Source organism: Littorina saxatilis, linkage group LG11, assembly GCF_037325665.1.
Source record: "Littorina saxatilis isolate snail1 linkage group LG11, US_GU_Lsax_2.0, whole genome shotgun sequence".
Classification (NCBI taxonomy): Eukaryota; Metazoa; Mollusca; class Gastropoda; order Littorinimorpha; family Littorinidae; genus Littorina; species Littorina saxatilis.
In genome coordinates this window covers 13,251,651-13,270,634 of record NC_090255.1, presented here as the reverse complement: position 1 = coordinate 13,270,634, position 18,984 = coordinate 13,251,651, and the positions used below count along the sequence as shown (strand labels likewise).

Here is an 18,984-nt window from a genome sequence, read left to right as displayed (position 1 = left end):
CCGAGCCCGTTTGCTGAATTAGCGCGAGACATTGCGAGAGCTTGCAGACAACCCAAGAAAATGGCGAACACAAGCACAGTTCTTACCGTAGGAGGCGATCGGACCACGGGACAGAGTGTCCGCACTCAAAATGGTTGGTGAAGACTAGTTTACGATATTTTAGCTAACAGGGGATATATCTGGATGAAAAATGTGGCTTCTGTAAGTCAAGTAACTACATTTTCGATGCCGGTTTTTCGTGCATGCCAAGGCATGACTCTCACGTGTTCCAGAACGTTCACAGAGAAAGCATGATGAATGTTGACTGGTAGAACTAGAAGATTTTTCTCCTTTTCTGTTCCTGTCTGTGGCCTTTAGCTCGTTGGAAATGTTCACGATTATGGAATTTTTTAAGTCGTCTTATTGGTAAGTGTCTCGTATCCTGAAATTGTGAGTCATTATAGTTCTGAACTGTTAGTTTTGACAAGCATTGTTGTGTACTATCCGTAGCAACAGTGTAAGAACTCGAAAGACAAGCGAGACGTCTGAACTAATCTAAAAATCGAACAAAATAATGTGTGTAATTATTTTACAGTATTGCCAAGGCATTATTAGTTATAGCAAAGTGTAGACATGCATGTACTGTGTACTCCAAGTACAGATACTAGGGGTATAGCCTAATTATCACAAGTTAATTATAATAAACAAGTATAATATAAATTTTAGTTTTGTGAATCATCTATGGTTTATTTCTGATTGAGACCTGTGGAAGTCTATGCCTAAGGTGTTTAAGCAGAATACAGGCTTTAAAGCACTGTTTAATTCGAAGACACAACAAAAGAAACAAACAACTGTTTCAAGACAAAGTACAGTTTAGCAAAATAGTGGCAAGAGAGATTGTAGTTGCAGTTAATTCTTGATTGCTTTTTGTATAAATTGCAATGACAATGGTTTCAATGTTTGTGTGCAGTTCTGGCAGCATGCTCCATTGCCAACATTGTCAAAAGCAGTCTTGGGCCCGTCGGCCTGGACAAGATGTTGGTGGATGACATTGGTGTAAGTTGCTTAAATTTAATTCATGAAAATGTACATTTAGGCCAAGAAAAATATCTTCGTTTCCGATTCTTCAAGTTCAACCAACCATATTTTTTCCTCCAGACCTTAGAAGTAGTAGAACCATTATAAGGCCTAAAAAAAATATGTGTGGTTACGGTAACCCGACCTACCCTATTTTTAGGGGCCAACACTATAACTTTTTATTACATTTGTCAAAAAAAAAAAAAATGAGTGCAGAAAATGCAGTGAAAGCGCTCGAGCCGCACACTTATTTCCCTGTCAAGTAGGTTTAATTTGTACACATTGGGTGGCCGAGTGGTAACGCACTTGCGCTCGGAACCGAGAGGTTGCGTGTTCAGGCCTGGGTCAGGCCGCAATTTTCTCCCCCCTTTCCTAACCTAGGTGGTGGGTTCAAGTACTAGTCTTTCGGATGAGACGAAAAACCGAGGTCCCTTCGTGTACTCTACATTGGGGTGTGCACGTTAAAGATCCCACGATTGACAAAAGGGTCTTTCCTGGCAAAATTGAAAAGGCATAGCTAAAAATGTCCACCAAATACCCGTGTGACTTGGAATAAAGGCCGTGAAAGGTGAATGCTCGCCCTAATAGGCTTGAGGTTTGCTGGCCGATGTGAATGCGTGATATATTGTGTAAAAAATTCCATCTCACACGGCAGAAATTAATATGTAAATCGCCGTGAGCTCTTGTGAGAAACGGTGATTAATAAATGTCCATTATTATTATTATTATTTATTATTAGAAAAAAAACTGAGTGCCTACCTTCCTACCCTATTTTTTTGTGTGGTTACCTTAACCACACCTTTTTTTTTTTTTTTTTGCCTAAAGGATTTTAAGACGAAAGTATAACCAGCATGACTGCTGTGTCTCTTCAGGGCGTGACAATCACTATAACAACAAAACGACAATCCTGAACCTTCTAAAAAGGGTTTGGGAGAGTTGACGTCTGCGTATTAAGTAATTAACTTTCAGGCACCCATAGTTTACTTTCAGGGTGTTGGGATGAGAGTATGACCAGTATGCTTGGGCGTAAAAAAAATAGCTCGGTCGGTAGTGGCACTGGCTTCAACACTGGTTGTTGCTTTAGGTGTGAGTTCGAACCCAACGTTCAGGGAGGGATTTATTTCCTGGAGTGAAATTTGTGCAGACTCTCTTCAGTGTTCAAACACCCCTAGTGTGCACGCATCCGAACGATAAAGAACCAAAGTTCACAGCGAAAGTCTCAGGGCTTGGAAACATGAATACAATATGACTTCCTCCATTTGAGAATTTGCTTTTTCAGATTGTCTGTTGATAACCTGTGTAAAGTTACCTCCTTTTTAAGACCCGACTTTCTCAGATTTGTGGAGGTCTTAAACGAGGGTCTCACTGTACACGCATGCAGGAAAAAGAAGGGTCTCACTGTACACGCATGCAGGAAAAAGAAGGGGAAAATGGATAGCGCCGTGTACTTTATGGAAGCTCGCTTTCCCCAGTGAAAAAGTAGCACGAATTTCCATAGAGGGTCACCTCACAGGACTATATGAATCCTTATCCTTGCCCTGTGTGTGTTTAGGACGTGACGATCACGAACGACGGGGCGACGATCCTCAAGCTGCTGGAGGTGGAGCACCCTGCGGCCAAGGTGCTGGTGGAGCTGGCTGAATTGCAGGACGAGGAGGTCGGGGATGGAACCACCAGTGTGGTTAGTGCACACACCTTACTTCATTCTTTTTTCTATTTAGTCAAGTTTTGACTAAATATTTTAACATCGAGGGGGAATCGAAACGAGGGTCGTGGTGTATGTGCGTGTGTGTGTGTGTGTAGAGCGATTCAGACTAAACTACTGGACCGATCTTTATGAAATTTGACATGAGAGTTCCTGGGTATGATATCCCCGAACGTTTTTTTAATTTTTTTGATGACGTCATATCCGGCTTTTCGTGAAAGTTGAGGCGGCACTGTCACGCCCTCATTTTTCAACCAAATTGGTTGAAATTTTGGTCAAGTAATCTTCCACGAAGCCCGGACTTCGGTATTGCATTTCAGCTTGGTGGCTTAAAAATTAATTAATGACTTTGGTCATTAAAAATCTGAAAATTGTAAAAAAAAATAAAAATTTATAAAACGATCCAAATTTACGTTTATCTTATTCTCCATCATTTGCTGATTCCAAAAACATATAAATATGTTATATTCGGATTAAAAACAAGCTCTGAAAATTAAATATATAAAAATTATTATCAAAATTTTCTTTTCGAAATCAATTTAAAAACACTTTCATCTTATTCCTTGTCGGTTCCTGATTCCAAAAATATATAGATATGATATGTTTGGATTAAAAACACGCTCAGAAAGTTAAAACGAAGAGAGGTACAGAAAAGCGTGCTATCCTTCTCAGCGCAACGAATACCCCGCTCTTCTTGTCAATTCCACGGGCACTGCCTTTGCCACGGGCGGTGGAGTGACGATGCTACGAGTATACGGTTTGCTGCGTTGCGTTCAGTTTCATTTTGTGAGTTCGACAGCTACTTGACTAAATATTGTATTTTCGCCTTACGCGACTTGTTCTATTTGTTAACTTCATAATCTACTGGCCGTATAAAATTTCATCTCACACGGCATCACTGCAGAGCGCCTAGAACTGTACCCACGGAATATGCGCGATATAAGCCTCATTGATTGATTGATTGATTGATAATGTACTGATTTTTGGGACTATGACGTGCTTTGTTATAAAAGGCACAACCCCCACTTTTAAGTTTTAACTTTTATATGAGAAAAATCAACACAAAAAGTTCTTCGGGTGTATTGGCCCCAAGTCAAAGGAAGTATGTGGAAATATGTTATCTCCCCGATGTGCAGCGACATCAAGCAGAAACATGCATATCCATAGAGAGCAACTGTAGCTCCCATGGGGTCGCCTTCACGCGGCGGGAGCGTTTAAACAGAGCTACCCCACCCCTTTACTTCTCTTCTTTTGTCTTATTTCTGCCTTACCAGTCCTTTCACCTATATTTCCTTCCAAGAAAACTCTCCCTACTATTCCCTGCAGTTTTCCAATTCTTTTCTTGTTGTCTTATTTCTACCTGACTGGATCCATCACCTTTATTTCACTTACCAAAAGTCTTCTTTTCCACATCCTTATTTCTCTGCACCCCGCATGTCGTAAGAGGCGACTAACGGATTCTGTTTCTCCTTTTACCCTTGTTAAGTGTTTCTTGTATAGAATATAGTCAATGTTTGTAAAGATTTTAGTCAAGCAGTATGTAAGAAATGTTTAGTCCTTTGTACTGGAAACTTGCATTCTCCCAGTAAGGTCATATATTGTACTACGTTGCAAGCCCCTGGAGCAATTTTTTGATTAGTGCTTTTGTGAACAAGAAACACTTAACAAGTGGCTCTATCCCATCTCCCCCCTTTCCCCTATCCCATCTCCCCCCTTTCCCTCGTCGCGATATAACCTTCGTGGTTGAAAACGACGTTAAACACCAAATAAAGAAAGTAAAGAGCAACTGTAGCCTTTCTTTGCATAGCAATGTTGGTACATCTGTACTCTTCTTTAGTTACACACAAGGTGACACCAGTCAAGATTGTGCAGGGGTATAAAGTTGAGGACAAAAGTTGGCCCTTATACTTATAGTCCTGAAACTACGGTACTTAATAATTTATGTATTGACTATTGTCCATGGCTCCTCATCTAGTGAGTCAGGTGGTGTAAGTGTTATGTGCATTCACTTGATATTTTCTCACATGATGTGTACGGAGTAGGGCACAGTGTACTTTTCTGTTATTTGAATGTCTCTGAAGTTAGTTTTACTGTACATTACAGGTGATTATCGCAGCAGAACTTCTGAAGAAAGCTGATGATCTGGTGAAATGCAAGATTCACCCTACATCTATTATCAGCGGTTACAGGCTGGCATGCAAGTATGTTCATCTACCATTCCCCTTTCTGTCTTTTGTTTCCCTTTCCATTTTCAAGTCTTTGTTGATAGGATTTTGTTTATAGAGTCAGGGTTCCTCAAGTTGTCCAAAGTAAAATCTCAGCGTGATTTGCGTTGTCTGCTTTGTGCATATTCATGTGGTGATATTCAGGATATTTAGAACTAGCATTTTCTGCCTTGCTTTTCACATTGCCTTTAGGGGCAGTATCTCCCGGAGCGCCCGGTAACACCCAATAGATAGTCCGTATGCATACCCTGTAACGGCTGCAGTTAAGACTCAACTTCAAAATCGCTTTCCCCTTTGAGCAAACAGGAGCAAGCCTTAGTTCATCAGATCATTCTGTGTTGGAGGCAACGGGTTATCTGTTCGTTTAATGATTTTTACTGCATATGGTTATTAGTGCCTTGCAGCCATGTTGCATCCTGGCTGTTTTTGACTCATTTGAGTAATCATTGAGTCTTAGAACTGAGCAATGTGCATCCTTATGGTTCATTTAGGTCCTAAGAGACTTCTAACGGGTGGGGTGGGGGGGGGGGGGGGGGGGGGGTGGAGTGTCTTCTATTTGGGGTTCTTAAAAGGTTTCACTGAAATCGGACATGACGAAGGCGAGTTGTATAAGCATTTGTTTTTCTTGTTCTTCTCTCTTTCTGGTTCACCCTACAAAGCTGTGAATGTGAGCAGTTTGCTTCTCTCTTTCTGGTTCACCCTACAAAGCTGTGAATGTGAGCAGTTTGCTTCTCTCTTTCTGGTTCACCCTACAAAGCTGTGAATGTGAGCAGTTTGCTTCTCTCTTTCTGGTTCACCCTACAAAGCTGTGAATGTGAGCAGTTTGCTTCTCCTTCAGAAGCATAACTTGCACTGTTCTGTTGAGCTGTCAGTGTGTGCGTATACCTGCTGATGTTTCCCTTCTCTGGTAATGCTACTCTTATTTGTGCATGTGCAGGGAGGCAGTCAAATACATCCAGGACCATCTGACCATCCCTGTGGATGCACTGGGGCGTGAAACCATCATGAATGTCGCCAGAACCAGCATGTCCAGCAAAATCATTGGACCGTATCCTTGTTTCTTTGCCATTATGTGCTTGACCCTTGTGAAAAATTCCATCTCACACGGCATTAAGTCTCAGGAAACATGAATACATGCATGCAGGAAAAAAAAAATATGGGTAGCCCCGTATGTATGGCAGCTCGCTTTCCCCGGGGAGAAAGCAGCCCGAATTTCCATGAGGGTAACCTCACTGGACTGTAAATCTTATCCAATCCAATCCAATATAACATCTGGTCTCAAAAACTAGTTTGATATGTGTCAAGTTTTTTTAAGTCTGATTTTGGATTACAATGAACAGCTCGCACAAAAGAGACAATGAAGAATTGATAATTTTGTCTTGGAAATCTACAACGTTATCATAGGTGTATATTGTCTGACATTTACCTTACAAGTTACACGTGACGTTTGCGCTGTCGCAATGACTTGGTCACCGAGATAAACTTGACTCTGTAACCACCTACTTATCCTCAAGTAACAAACTGAAGTGATGGAGCTTGAACATTTTACTGTATGCACATTGTCAGACATTTTGATCAATGTTTTTCTTTCTTGCCTGAAAAAAACTCCCACAGAAAACCTGTGTGATTGATTGACTAGTAGACAATTTGTTTCCTGTATTTTAAGATAACATTCTGTAAAATGCGTGAAAATTCCAGTTAGTGTGAACACTTCTTCTTCAGCGTTGATGATGGTTGTGTCTACTTGTGGCCGTGATGTTGACAAGGTGGGCCATGGGCTGTAGTGGGAACACTGCTTGGTGTGTCATATCTCCTTAACCCATCCAGTCAATCTGAATACTTCTCCAACATGGTGGTTGATGCTGCTATGGCTATCAAGACCTCTGACGGCAAGGGAGGCTACCGCTACCCCATCAAGGCCGTCAACATCCTGAAGGCCCACGGTCGCAGCTCTGGCGAGTCTGTTCTGGTGCACGGCTACGCTCTCAACTGCACTGTGGCGTCTCAAGGTAGGTGTTTCTTTTCATGGCAGTGTGGTGCCAGACCTTTGCTAAGGCGTGAGCTTTTTTGGCTACAGTGGTACCTGCGATGAAAGGACACCCTTGAGACCAGCCAAAAGTGTCCCTACATTGCAGGTGGCCTGTCATAACAGGTATATTAAATTACATATTCTTACGCAACTCACATAGATAACTCACATAGATAGCATTAACTTCAGTTAAAGTGCTAGGACACTGAACTACGCTTCACCCCAAAGGGGAAGCAACCCCCTAAAAAAGAACGGCATTGACCTATAACCCAAGCTATACAAGAGTCGAGGTCATACCGTCACGTGACCTATCACGCGTGACTCGACCGCCGCCTATGTTAGAAACTCACTCCTACTTCAGCCACCAAGTAGCTCGGACGCTTTTTACACTACGCTGCAGGCTTTTAGCCTACTGTCTTCTGGACAGTGTTTCACCCCGTCTACAGGTCCCTGCTTCTCATGCACAAGTTTGGGTGAGCTCGTTCTAATTTATTTGCTTTTGCTTGCGTTTCTTTCTTTCTCCGTTGTTCGGTCTGATTGTTGTTTATCAATATCATAACTCAGACTGGTTTTTGTCAGCAATGGCTGACAAGGAGAATTAGAAACCACAGACTAGTCAGTAGCTGCTGAGGTTTCTCCTTTTACGTTTCGCATAAAGAGAAAGGCAAAGGCACTACCATTTCCGTTCTTGACCCAGCTTCTCTAACTTTTGCGTCTGTTAAATAACCTTGTATGGTTGAAAACGACGTTAAACAACATATAAAGAAGAAAGAAAGAATGTCTGTTAAATTTTGGACCCTATGAATCCAATCATGCCAGTGCTGAAGCAGGTTAAATTTAGGTTACTTCAGCCAAGGCAAACGCAGTGGGAAAGAGATTACTTGTGTTAAAGATAGTTTGCTTCCCTTTTTTGAGATGTTTTCGACCCAAATGTATAACATGTTGCCATTCGTCGGGTTTGCGCTCGCTCCCGGCGGGAGTGGGCGACGCAGTTTGTTGTCACGCATCGAGGTTCCGCCTTCATGCACAGTCTCTTCGGCTGACGTGCACGCAGAGGAGTGTGTTTACTTCATACGAGGAGCGTTCACGCTCTACAGGTTAGTCAGGTTCACCGGTAGCCAGGTTCTCTGGTGAAAGTGTTCCAGTTGGGCCGGAACTAGTAGCCCCCCCGCCGCGGCTGGGGGGTGAAAGTTTGACTTTCCCGGAGGCTATCGCTCTTTTTTAAGAGGCGGAACTCACGGGGGGTCAACACCGGACAACAAGTTGGGCCGGAACTAGTAGCTCCCCCGCTGAGGCTGGGGAGTGAAAGTTCGACTCTCCCGGAGGCTATCGCTCTTTTTAAGAGGCGGAACTCACGGGGGGTCGACACCGGACAACGAGACAGATGTACTCACGGGCAGACTTTTATGTCTCGGTGAATGTGTACATGTCTCAACTTCCCCCTTTTGGGCAGGAAGCTGCTTTCGGGCAGGCTTTGCACGGTTCTTCCGTTTTGCAATCAGCCTCGCCTGTGGTGGATCGTTTTAGTGACGCAGCTTGTCACAGCGAATTTCACGGTCCAGCCTCAGCAGATTCGGAGTTCGACGATTCTCACTCAGTTTCTGAGGAGGAAGTTGATGTCAAGTTGTCACTCAAACTTTAACCAGCTATGGTTACTGCAGCTCAGGTGTCTGCCAAGTACTTCGCTGAAGGGGTGACAGCTATGGCAAGCTCTGCGGCACCACCACCCTCAGTGGTGGGTGATTTCCGCCCTGCTTTAACGGAAGTTCAGGGATATCGTTTTAGCGAGTCTCCTTCTGTTGCTTACGAACTTTCCAAGGTGCTGGCTAGAACTTCGGGTTCTGAGAATAGCTTGCCTGTGGATACTGTGCCTTTACTGGCTGCACACGGTCAGGTTCCTGATGCTGCTCAGCCATGGTTTGCCTCAGACCAGTTACGGAAGCGAGCACTTCGTTTCATTCACGCAAGTTTGCTCTCTCCCGTCGTCATCACAGTCTTATTGAGACTTACGCTTTGCCGAGTGCACCGCTTCCGGTCACTCCGGAGTTGGCTAATCTCAGGGAAGATGTCTATAGTTTGGACAAAACTTGTGCTTACTCTGAAGGCGCGTTACTTGGTTTGGAGGAGACGGGAAGATACTCGTTGGAACTTGCGTCTCTTTCAGAGACACTTCTTCGATCTCTTTCGCGGTCGGTCGCGGGGTCGTTGAATCCTTTCGATTTTCGAAACGACTCTAGCGTGAAAGACGTCCTCATACTCCTGGCCTCTTTGGCTAAGGTTTCACACGGCCGGACAAATGTCAGTCGCGGCACGGTTGTACGCACATGCGGTTTACACACGCAGGGACGCTTTCTTGTCTGGCTCTAGAATTTGAACTTGTGGAAGTTTTCTCATATGTTTCTCCTTTCTATCACTTCCTTTGTGGGCAGCGATGCGGCGTTGCTTTCGCTTGCGTCACCCGCTCAAGTAACGCTTCACTCGCTGAGCGATATCCGTAGGCCTAGGTTACACCAAGCCTAAGAACTTAGTTTATTCTTTTCTTCGTACTGTGGCAGATTTGATTAAAACCGGGGGCTGCCAGGGGATTGTGCAGGATGTTTCTTATTACTCGTGATGTTGTTTGACCTCGCGTTGTGTTTTGTTTTGAGTGTAAGAATATTTCCCGTTTCCCTCTCTTATCCCCGATGCAGTAGACTCTAGTTTTCAGCTATCACACGGCCAACGGCCTCTCTCTTGCAACGAATGTAGCCCACACCGTGGTTGTACAGTTTAAAACATCATTTTTATTCTACAAGTGCATGAAATCAAAACATCGTCACTTTCACGCAGACTCGTCACTTCACAACTATTTCTGTCGTGTCTCAGTACTGTCGCTGACTGTCATTTAAACAAGGGGGGTGATTATCAGGTTCCCGATTGACAAGGAACTCATTCAGACTTAAAGTCTTTATAACAGAACTCCCGATTAACAAGGAGCTATTTAGTGCATGAGATACTATCACTATCAGATTCCCGATTGACAAGGAATTTATACAAACGTTATAACAAAACTCCCGATTGACAAGGAGCTATTTAGTGCATGAGATACTATCAGATTCCCGATTGGCAAGGAATTTATACAAGCGTTATAACAGAACTCCCGATTGACAAGGAGCTATTTAGTGTAGACTGCAAGGTTCCTAGTTCACAAAGAATGATTAACAACAGATCTAAGCAATAAATCCTTACGGTTAGAAATGAAGGCCGGCTTCCGATTAACGAAGAAGTCGGCTAAGGTTTACTTTTCCCGGTTAACAAGGAATTTAGTTAAAGTTAAATGACTCCCGATTAACAAAGAGTGCCGCGCACTTGAAATCCAAAACATTATATAGACCTCAAATCTTTGGACTATTTCGCATAATCATGCGCTACAGTGAACTCTGACCCTGAATCACTTACTTCCGGCAAATAATCCGGTTCTTCTTCAATTTATACTACTCTATTTTCCGCTAACCGTCGTTAAACAACCATGTCCGTAAGGGACTATTATCCTAAAGAAACTTATCATTTTATCAAACAACTCCCGCACATCGATACTAACAGATTAGCAGCTGGTCGTCTGCAACAAAGTCACGTCTGCTTGAAGCGTCAGTGCTAAGCTGTTCTAAAAGCTAGCATCGTGCGTCGTAAATTACGTCACATAAAAGATGGCGTCAAGTGCATGCGTACCAATGAAGTCACTCAAACACGCGCACGCACACTGAATATTATTACGTGGGCTGTAAGGCTATTCCCTCACAGTACTACGGAACCGCTTCCGGTTGCACCGTACTTGTCGATCATACATCTTAAGGTTCATAGCAAGGAGAAACTGTCTGTTGTCAAGAACAATGATCTCCTGGCTGTGGAAGATCGTGGCCGCACTTCTTTCTATTACCGTCTTGGTACAAGACTTTGATTCGTTCTTTCCCTTGTGCGGTTTCGTACTCACGGGATGCCTTTGTGTTCTGTCGGCACACATATTCAAAGGGTTTAGCTTCGCTGTTCGTCTGGAAAAGGGCCTCGGCCGACAGTATTGTTCTGTCGGTGAGACTTAAATCTCTTCCTTGCTCGAGGGTTTTCTTTGCGAATCCTCCTCTTTGCACGCGGACTCTTCTTTAACAGAGAGAATCTCACAGCAAAAGGAAAAGCCCACGGCAGGCCTCGGCATTTCTTATCAGAGAAAAGCGCTAAGCTGGCCTTTCTCAGCTTTGGTTTATTATCTTCTTCTCGGCGTGGCACGGTGCCAAAAGTTAATACCCACCACTTTATCTCCTCGAGGCGATTTAGCGGTAGGGTTCAGTGGGCAAACAATAGCACGCTTTCTTGCATACTCTTGGCACTTGTCAACTGGAGTATTAGCGTTCGGCCACTCTTCTCTCTGCCTCTGTGTTTTCCCACAGCGGCTGGAGGGGCGATTAGGACTCTCACTTTATTGAGGGAGGCACTGGGGCCGTTCCTGTTGGGTCACTTATATAGATCGTGCCTATGTTTACTTCCACCTTCGGATATACAAAATAGATCGGAAGTGGCTACTTTTTATATTTAGTCAAGTTTTGACTAAATATTTTAACATCGAGGGGGAATCGAAACGAGGGTCGTGGTGTATGTGCGTGTGTGCGTGTGTGTGTGTGTCTGTGTGTGTGTCTGTGTGTGTGTGTGTGTGTGTAGAGCGATTCAGACTAAACTACTGGACCGATCTTTATGAAATTTGACATGAGAGTTCCTGGGTATGAAATCCCCGAACGTTTTTTTCATTTTTTTGATAAATGTCTTTGATGACGTCATATCCGGCTTTTCGTGAAAGTTGAGGCGGCACTGTCACGCCCTCATTTTTCAACCAAATTGGTTGAAATTTTGGTCAAGTACTCTTCGACGAAGCCCGGGGTTCGGTATTGCATTTCAGCTTGGTGGCTTAAAAATTAATTAATGACTTTGGTCATTAAAAATCGGAAAATTGTAAAAAAAAATAAAAATTTATAAAACGATCCAAATTTACGTTTATCTTATTCTCCATCATTTGCTGATTCCAAAAACATATCAATATGTTATATTTGGATTAAAAACAAGCTCTGAAAATTAAATATATAAAAATTATTATCAAATTTTTTTTTTCGAAATCAATTTAAAAACACTTTCATCGTATTCCTTGTCGGTTCCTGATTCCAAAAATATATAGATATGATATGTTTGGATTAAAAACACGCTCAGAAAGTTAAAACGAAGAGAGGTACAGAAAAGCGTGCTATCCTTCTTAGCGCAACGAATACCCCGCTCTTCTTGTCAATTCCACGGGCACTGCCTTTGCCACGGGCGGTGGAGTGACGATGCTACGAGTATACGGTCTTGCTGCGTTCAGTTTCATTCTGTGAGTTCGACAGCTACTTGACTAAATATTGTATTTTCGCCTTACGCGACTTGTAATTTAATTCAGATCTTCGGGGCTCTGGTTTCGTTTTCTAAGCAATCAAATGAAGAGCCGGAACATGTTAGTGTCTTTTCTTGACTGGTTCACAGACACAACCAATCTTTGGATTCTCACACCACTGCTCATACAGGGCGTTCCCGTTGGTTCTCTCTCCACCAGGGAAGCAGTTCTGTCTCTTGTGGAATTCTTTCCCCTTGTCAGGGGATAACATGTGTTGATTCAATCAGACAACACCACAGTGGTCTTTTATCTCAATAAGCAGGGGGTGGCATCTCGCTCCCTATCACTGCCACAGCGAGCATGCGAGGTTTTGATGTGGCTTTTACCACCACGAAATCTTATTAGCAGGGAGGTACCTTTCTGAGAGGCTCTAGGTCTTGGCAGACTCTAGTCAGCCGGCCAGGAATGTCCACTTGGATTGGACTCTATCTCGTTACACGCTTCTACTCCTTCTGGTGAATTTGGAGAAGCCGCTGGTAGAAGTTTTGCCTCTCGGTACTATCACCTTCTGCTAAATGTTCGTCTCCCCGTTCCCGGATAATACTCTCAATTTTACTTTGAGCGGCCTGTTGGTCGCACATTATGGGCCCACTCAATCTTGGTTGCCAGTCCTTTAGGCTGGCAAGAGGGCGCCGTTTTTTTACACTCGAGCCACACGGGTGTCTACTGTACGGGAATCATTGAGACGCTCAGGGGCTTCTGCCTCAACTCTGGATTTGGTCTAGAGATTTCATAGGGGTTCAGCGTCTTCGTTTTTGTGTCACTTTGACTGGCTTGGAACAATTGGCGTACTATTAACGGAAAGAACTCCACTTCTCTCCGTTCAATGCGGGTGGCGAACCACCTATCCTGGCTTTCCGAATTTTCTCCCACGTCTCTGAATTAAGACTTTATGCGATATCAGTTGCACTGACACAGCTAGGTCGCAAAATTTTTTCACTTGGGTTCTTTTTAGCCAGCGTGATTAAGGGAACCTCCCTTTGGTTTGCTGAAAGCAAATCTCCAGTCCAGGCTTGGGATTCGCTCCCAGTTTCGGAGTTTTTGAGTTCGGATTGTTTAATCCTTGACAAATTAGCCTTGTTATTCTAAATACGGGAAGCCGTCATACTTACTCTAGTAGCTTCTGAGAGAAGTGCGAGTAAGTGCATTTTCTGTCTGGTTTTTGCTTTAGACATCTCTTTGGAGAAAGACTGATCTATAGCGCTTAGGTTTAATTCAAAATTTCTGACAAATAAGCAGAAACAGGAGTAACCAGATCCGATAATACAATTCTACCAATTTGCAATATTTTGGCTCTGCTAGAGCCATATTTAACCAATTGTACATTTCGAGTTTAAATATATTTCTGACTCGCTTGACAAGTGGCCCCCTTCATCCCCCCCTCCTTCCTCGTCCTGATATGGCTCTGCGTAGTCGGCTGGACGTTAAGCAACAAATAAACAAACTGATCTGTTTAGATCACCAGAACAAAGGCTTTTGTTTATTTCCATCAACACTTCTAGAGGCAATGATTTAGTGAAGTCAACTTTTAGCTAAATGGACTGCCACATTGATTAGGCATGCCTACAGTGGTGGCAGGGAAAAGGGGGGGGGGGGCAGTCAGTCCTCCCTTTTCAGGCAGCACGGGCTCAAGAGGTCAGAGTGTATAGGCCTCTTCTTTATCTGTTCTCAAGTCTGAGAGACTTACATAAGTCATGAATGCAGCTTATTGACCGTTCAAGGACGTAGTCATGAGTTTTCTATCGGCGGGGTATTTTAAGTACCCGCTGTTTTAATACACATCTACTAGACATCTTCTGCAGAAGATGTCTTTTTATGTGTTCCTGGGAACGTATCTGGTGCTCGGCGGAACAGTAATTTTGGTTTGCCAGCTATTGTAGCTACAGGCCAGATACTTGCAAGATGTTAACTATGAGTTCATTTGCCCACCACCTAAATTAGCAATCTGCTATCTATGTGAGTTGCGTAAGAATATGTAATTTAATATAAAATTTCAAAAATAAATTTTGATTTAATTAATATACTTACCAACTCACATATTGGATTCCCTCCCAGCCTGCCCCGCAAATTTTTTAAGGGGTTATATGTTTCAATACGGAATGAGTTTCACCGGTATACATCCTGCGCAGGCGCAGTACACCGGTAGTGTAAATAATCACCAAGGACCATGCCTTTTATGGCATACGGTTTTTGTTTCAGAGTTATTTCCCCACGTTGCCATGTAAGAGTGCTTCCATGTCTTATCACAAAACGAAGTTATTGCTTAGGGTTTCCCTAAAAATGAACAGATCACTTCAGTAGGAGTGAGTTTCTAACATAGGCGGCGGTCGAGTCACGCGTGATAGGTCACGTGACGGTATGACCTCGACTCTTGTATAGCTTGGGTTATAGGTCAATGCCGTTCTTTTTTAGGGGGTTGCTTCCCCTTTGGGGTGAAGCGTAGTTCAGTGTCCTAGCACTTTAACTGAAGTTAATGCTATCTATGTGAGTTATCTATGTGAGTTGGTAAGTATATTAATTAAATCAAAATTTATTTTTGAAATTTTATATTTTAGGAGAGATAATACAAAAGGGATAACAGGTGTCCTTTTAAGGGAGGTGTCCTCTCATCGGATGGGACACACATCGCAGGTATAACTAATTTTTTAGTACAGTCAAAATTAAAAAAAATACACTGATATGCTTGCACTCTTTCCTCCTTGAAATACAGTGGCCTTTTAGCACCCTTATAACATCTGAGAAAGGTCTTAAAATGGAGGCAAATTTGCTGAAGAGAAAATCTGGGATAAAAAAGGATCTTCAAAGAGGGACCAGGCAGTTTACATAGACGGGGATTGGCGGTGCTTGTGACACCCTCCCTGCCCCATCATCTTCCCAATCAAGCTGAAGACTAGCTTTTCAATTTAGCTGTATTTTTGATACCTTCACCCTCACCCAACTTATATGTGCACATCATGTTGTGCGTGTGTACAGTGGAACCCCTCTCTAGCGACCTTGAAAATGTTGACAAAAATCGGTCCTTATGGAGGGGGGTCCTTACAGAGGGAGGGGGCGGGGTCAGGGGGCCACAAAGAAAGTCAGGTTTTCTTAAAAAAAGAAAACGGAGAAGTTTGAGTTGCTGACGACCGTTTCCTCAAGCAAACTGCTTCGATTTCATGTTTGACATTGTCCTTGGTGTCCACCAGTTCTGGTGCATGTACTACCCTGGCCAAGTTTCCTATCAAGACATCAAAGAGACTGCCCCATAGGTTAAACTCCCCATAGGTTAAACTCGGTTACTGACCCGGGTGCAGGAAGTGTTTCCTCTCTCAGATATGAAAGGGGAACCACCTCTCATAGCTAAAACTGGGTCAATGACCCCAGGGAAGAAGGTCAGTGTCTATAAACAAGGCCACCCAGCTATCACAATGGACCTGCCTTTGATCTCGCCGCACACACAGATCGGAAAATTCCTTTTTCTGGCAGCCAGGAACCAATCCCAAACCTTTTCATTTACGTCAGAGTATGTTGTCTTCTGCCGCTTTGATCGCATTCGATCGGCATTGTCACCATTTTCCCACCTTTTCAGAATGTTTTCTTAGTCTTGGATAATTCTTTGAATTTGCGATTTTCCAACATCAAGACTTTTTGCAATCGCGATGGCAGTTTCTCCCTTTTTGTGTCTGTTCACAACATTCACTCGATTTTCGAGAGTGAAATATTTTATTTTATTTGTAGACGCCATGTCGATCTACACTGCTCTTCTGTCCAAAGACTGTCTATTCTGACTGAGTTGAACGGTGTATGTTGGTCACGTGAGTTTGTTTTCTCGATGATTGGTTTGTGATGTTTACTCAGCCCACCCAACCATCACACCTCTCAGCGGTTTAGTGCCTTTGCTTACGCGAGACGGTTATAACTGGTTATAACCGGTTTGTCAGTGATACGTTAAGTTGACTGAGAGTCTTGGCTTTGTCTGACAAAGTCGTTACACAAGCTGTTAACTCGGTCCTTAGACGTTAGAGCGGGGTGGTCGCTACACTGGTGACAACTGTATAAGGAAACACATCGGTTACAAAAAAAAGGGTTGTTGTGGCGGGGTAGTCGTTAGAGAGGGGGTCCTTGTGAGGGGTTCCACTGTACTTAATGTGGGGCAGAGCAACATCTTAATCAGCACTGAGTATAGTCATTGTGACCAAAGCCCATGGGTACGACAGAACATCTTGTGTTACTGCTTTGAAAATAGACGATGTTCGCAACAAAAAAAACTCAAGTTGTAATGGGTGGTGGAAGAATTGCTTTCCCTTGTCTCCGACAAGTTCTTTCTGGGACTTAGGTAAGTTCCCTCCACCTTTAGGGGGAATCTGCATTTATGAGAATTGGGTAAAGAATATGTATATTGTACTATGTTGCAAGCCCCTGGAGCAAATTTTTGATTAGTGCTTTTGTGAACAAGAAACAATTGACAAGTGGCTCTATCCCATCCCCCCCGTCGCGATATAACCTTCGTGGTTGAAAACGACGTAAAACACCAAATAAAGAAAGAAAAGAAAGTAAAAAATATGTAATTTAATCAAATTTCAAGAATAAATTTTCATTTGATTAATATACTTACCCAATTCTCATAGTTAATACCCTCCCATCCATCCCCGCTACTTAATTGTCTGGTTTTTGAGTCACTTGAGAAAAAGTGACTCTATGTAATCGGTCAGTGTTAGTCTGTCCGGCCGGCCGTCCGTAGACACCACCTTAACGTTGGACTTTTCTCGGAAACTATCAAAGCGATCGGGCTCATATTTTGTTTAGTCGTGACCTCCAATGACCTCTACACTTTAACGATGGTTTCGTTGACCTTTGACCTTTTTCAAGGTCACAGGTCAGCGTCAAAGGAAAAATTAGACATTTTATATCTTTGACAAAGTTCATCGGATGTGATTGAAACTTTGTAGGATTATTCTTTACATCAAAGTATTTACATCTGTAGCCTTTTACGAACGTTATCAGAAAAACAAGGGAGATAACTAGCCTTTTCTGTTCGGCAACACACAACTTAACGTTGGGCTTTTCTCGGAAACTATAAAAGTGACCGGGCTCAAATTTTATGTGAACGTGACTCCCAGTGACCTCTACACTTTGACGTCTGCTTTGGTGACCTTTGACCTTTTTCAAGGTCACAGGTATGTCTTGAAGGAAAAAAATTGAAATATCATATCTCTGAAACTATTCATCGGATTTGATTCAAACTTTATAGGATTATTCTTTACATCAAATTATTTACATCTGTATTGTGTTGTGAATAGCAATTTCTTCCTGTCCATCTGATGCCTCATATAATATTCAGAACTGCGAAAGTGACTCGATCGAGCGTTTGCTCTTCTTGTTGTTTATGTTGTTTATGATTTGTAAAGCGTCAGTTTTGTGTATGGAATAAGAGTTAAGTGCATTGGTTGGGTTTTTATGAGTCTGACAGTTTGGTTCTGATTCATGTTTTCATATCGGTACAAACAAAGATGGCTGTTTTCATATGATGTATATAAAAAAAATCCTGATAATTTGATTGTCAAATCCTTTTCCCTACATAGTAAAGTGGTCATTCTGATAAAAACATATGAATTCAGGGTGCACTGTGCTACTGGTTTTTTTATGTACTGGTTCAAATCTGTAAAATGCTGTTTTCTCTGAATGTAATTTTCAGACAAAACGCTACAATTAAAATGTTGCAACTTTTGAAAGGCTTGATGGATTTGTTCAGTTTTTGTATATGTTGTTTATGAGTTGTACAGCATCAGTTCTGTGTATGGAATAAGAGTTCAGTGCATTGGTTGGGTTTTTATGAGTCTGACAGTTAGGATTTCATGTATTTTTCTTATCAGAACTGAACCGGTAACTGAAAATGCTAAATTAAAATAATATATTGCTTAGAAATGCTTTTCGATACACAGAATTATTAAACACACACATATTGCTGCAAAGAAGAAAAATTGGATCAAAACATGCACTGGTTCACAAACTGCAACATTTTAAAAAAAGCACATTTTATAACGTTTTTCTCACATTTTGGTGAATAAAACCCCCAAAAATTGCTTTTCACTCAAAATTTAAAATGGTTTCCCTTAATTAGGTTATTCTGCTTGCAAAAATCAAACAAGCAGCAAGCTGTTTCAAAAAGAAAGAAAAAAAGTGCTTGCCTACCCTGTCCCCCCTTAAAATCCTTCCTATCTTAGGCATGCAGTTAGTTCAAAGTTAGGGCAACCTTGGTTGCACACCCTATAGGAAATATTCTAACTACGCTACAACAGCTTCTGATGAATGAAATATCTGAGTGTTCTGATTTCCTGTTTTGTGTGTTTGTCTCTCAGCCATGCCGACTAGAATAGCTGACGCCAAGATTGCCTGCCTGGACTTCAGCCTGCAGAAATCCAAGATGCACCTTGGGGTCCAGGTCTTGATTGATGACCCAACAAAACTGGACGGTGTCAGGCAAAGGTCAGTATCCAACTTTTTATTCCTCATGTAATGATACTTTGATAGAGTTGTTCCTCAT

General features: G+C 42.5%; 1 protein-coding gene across 1 annotated transcript in view; it reads left to right on the top strand.

Moving 5' to 3' along the window:
* The first annotated feature begins 8 nt into the window (after nucleotides 1-8).
* LOC138979790 (T-complex protein 1 subunit alpha-like) overlaps nucleotides 9-18,984 on the top strand; it is a 34,788-nt gene continuing 15,812 nt past the window's right edge. Inside the window, exons 1-7 of the mRNA XM_070352532.1 lie at nucleotides 9-133; nucleotides 950-1,035; nucleotides 2,609-2,737; nucleotides 4,865-4,962; nucleotides 5,924-6,034; nucleotides 6,814-6,995; nucleotides 18,800-18,926. Coding sequence (XP_070208633.1) covers nucleotides 61-133; nucleotides 950-1,035; nucleotides 2,609-2,737; nucleotides 4,865-4,962; nucleotides 5,924-6,034; nucleotides 6,814-6,995; nucleotides 18,800-18,926 — 806 coding nt within the window. The 5' untranslated portion in view covers nucleotides 9-60. The remainder of the gene's footprint in view (nucleotides 134-949; nucleotides 1,036-2,608; nucleotides 2,738-4,864; nucleotides 4,963-5,923; nucleotides 6,035-6,813; nucleotides 6,996-18,799; nucleotides 18,927-18,984) is intronic.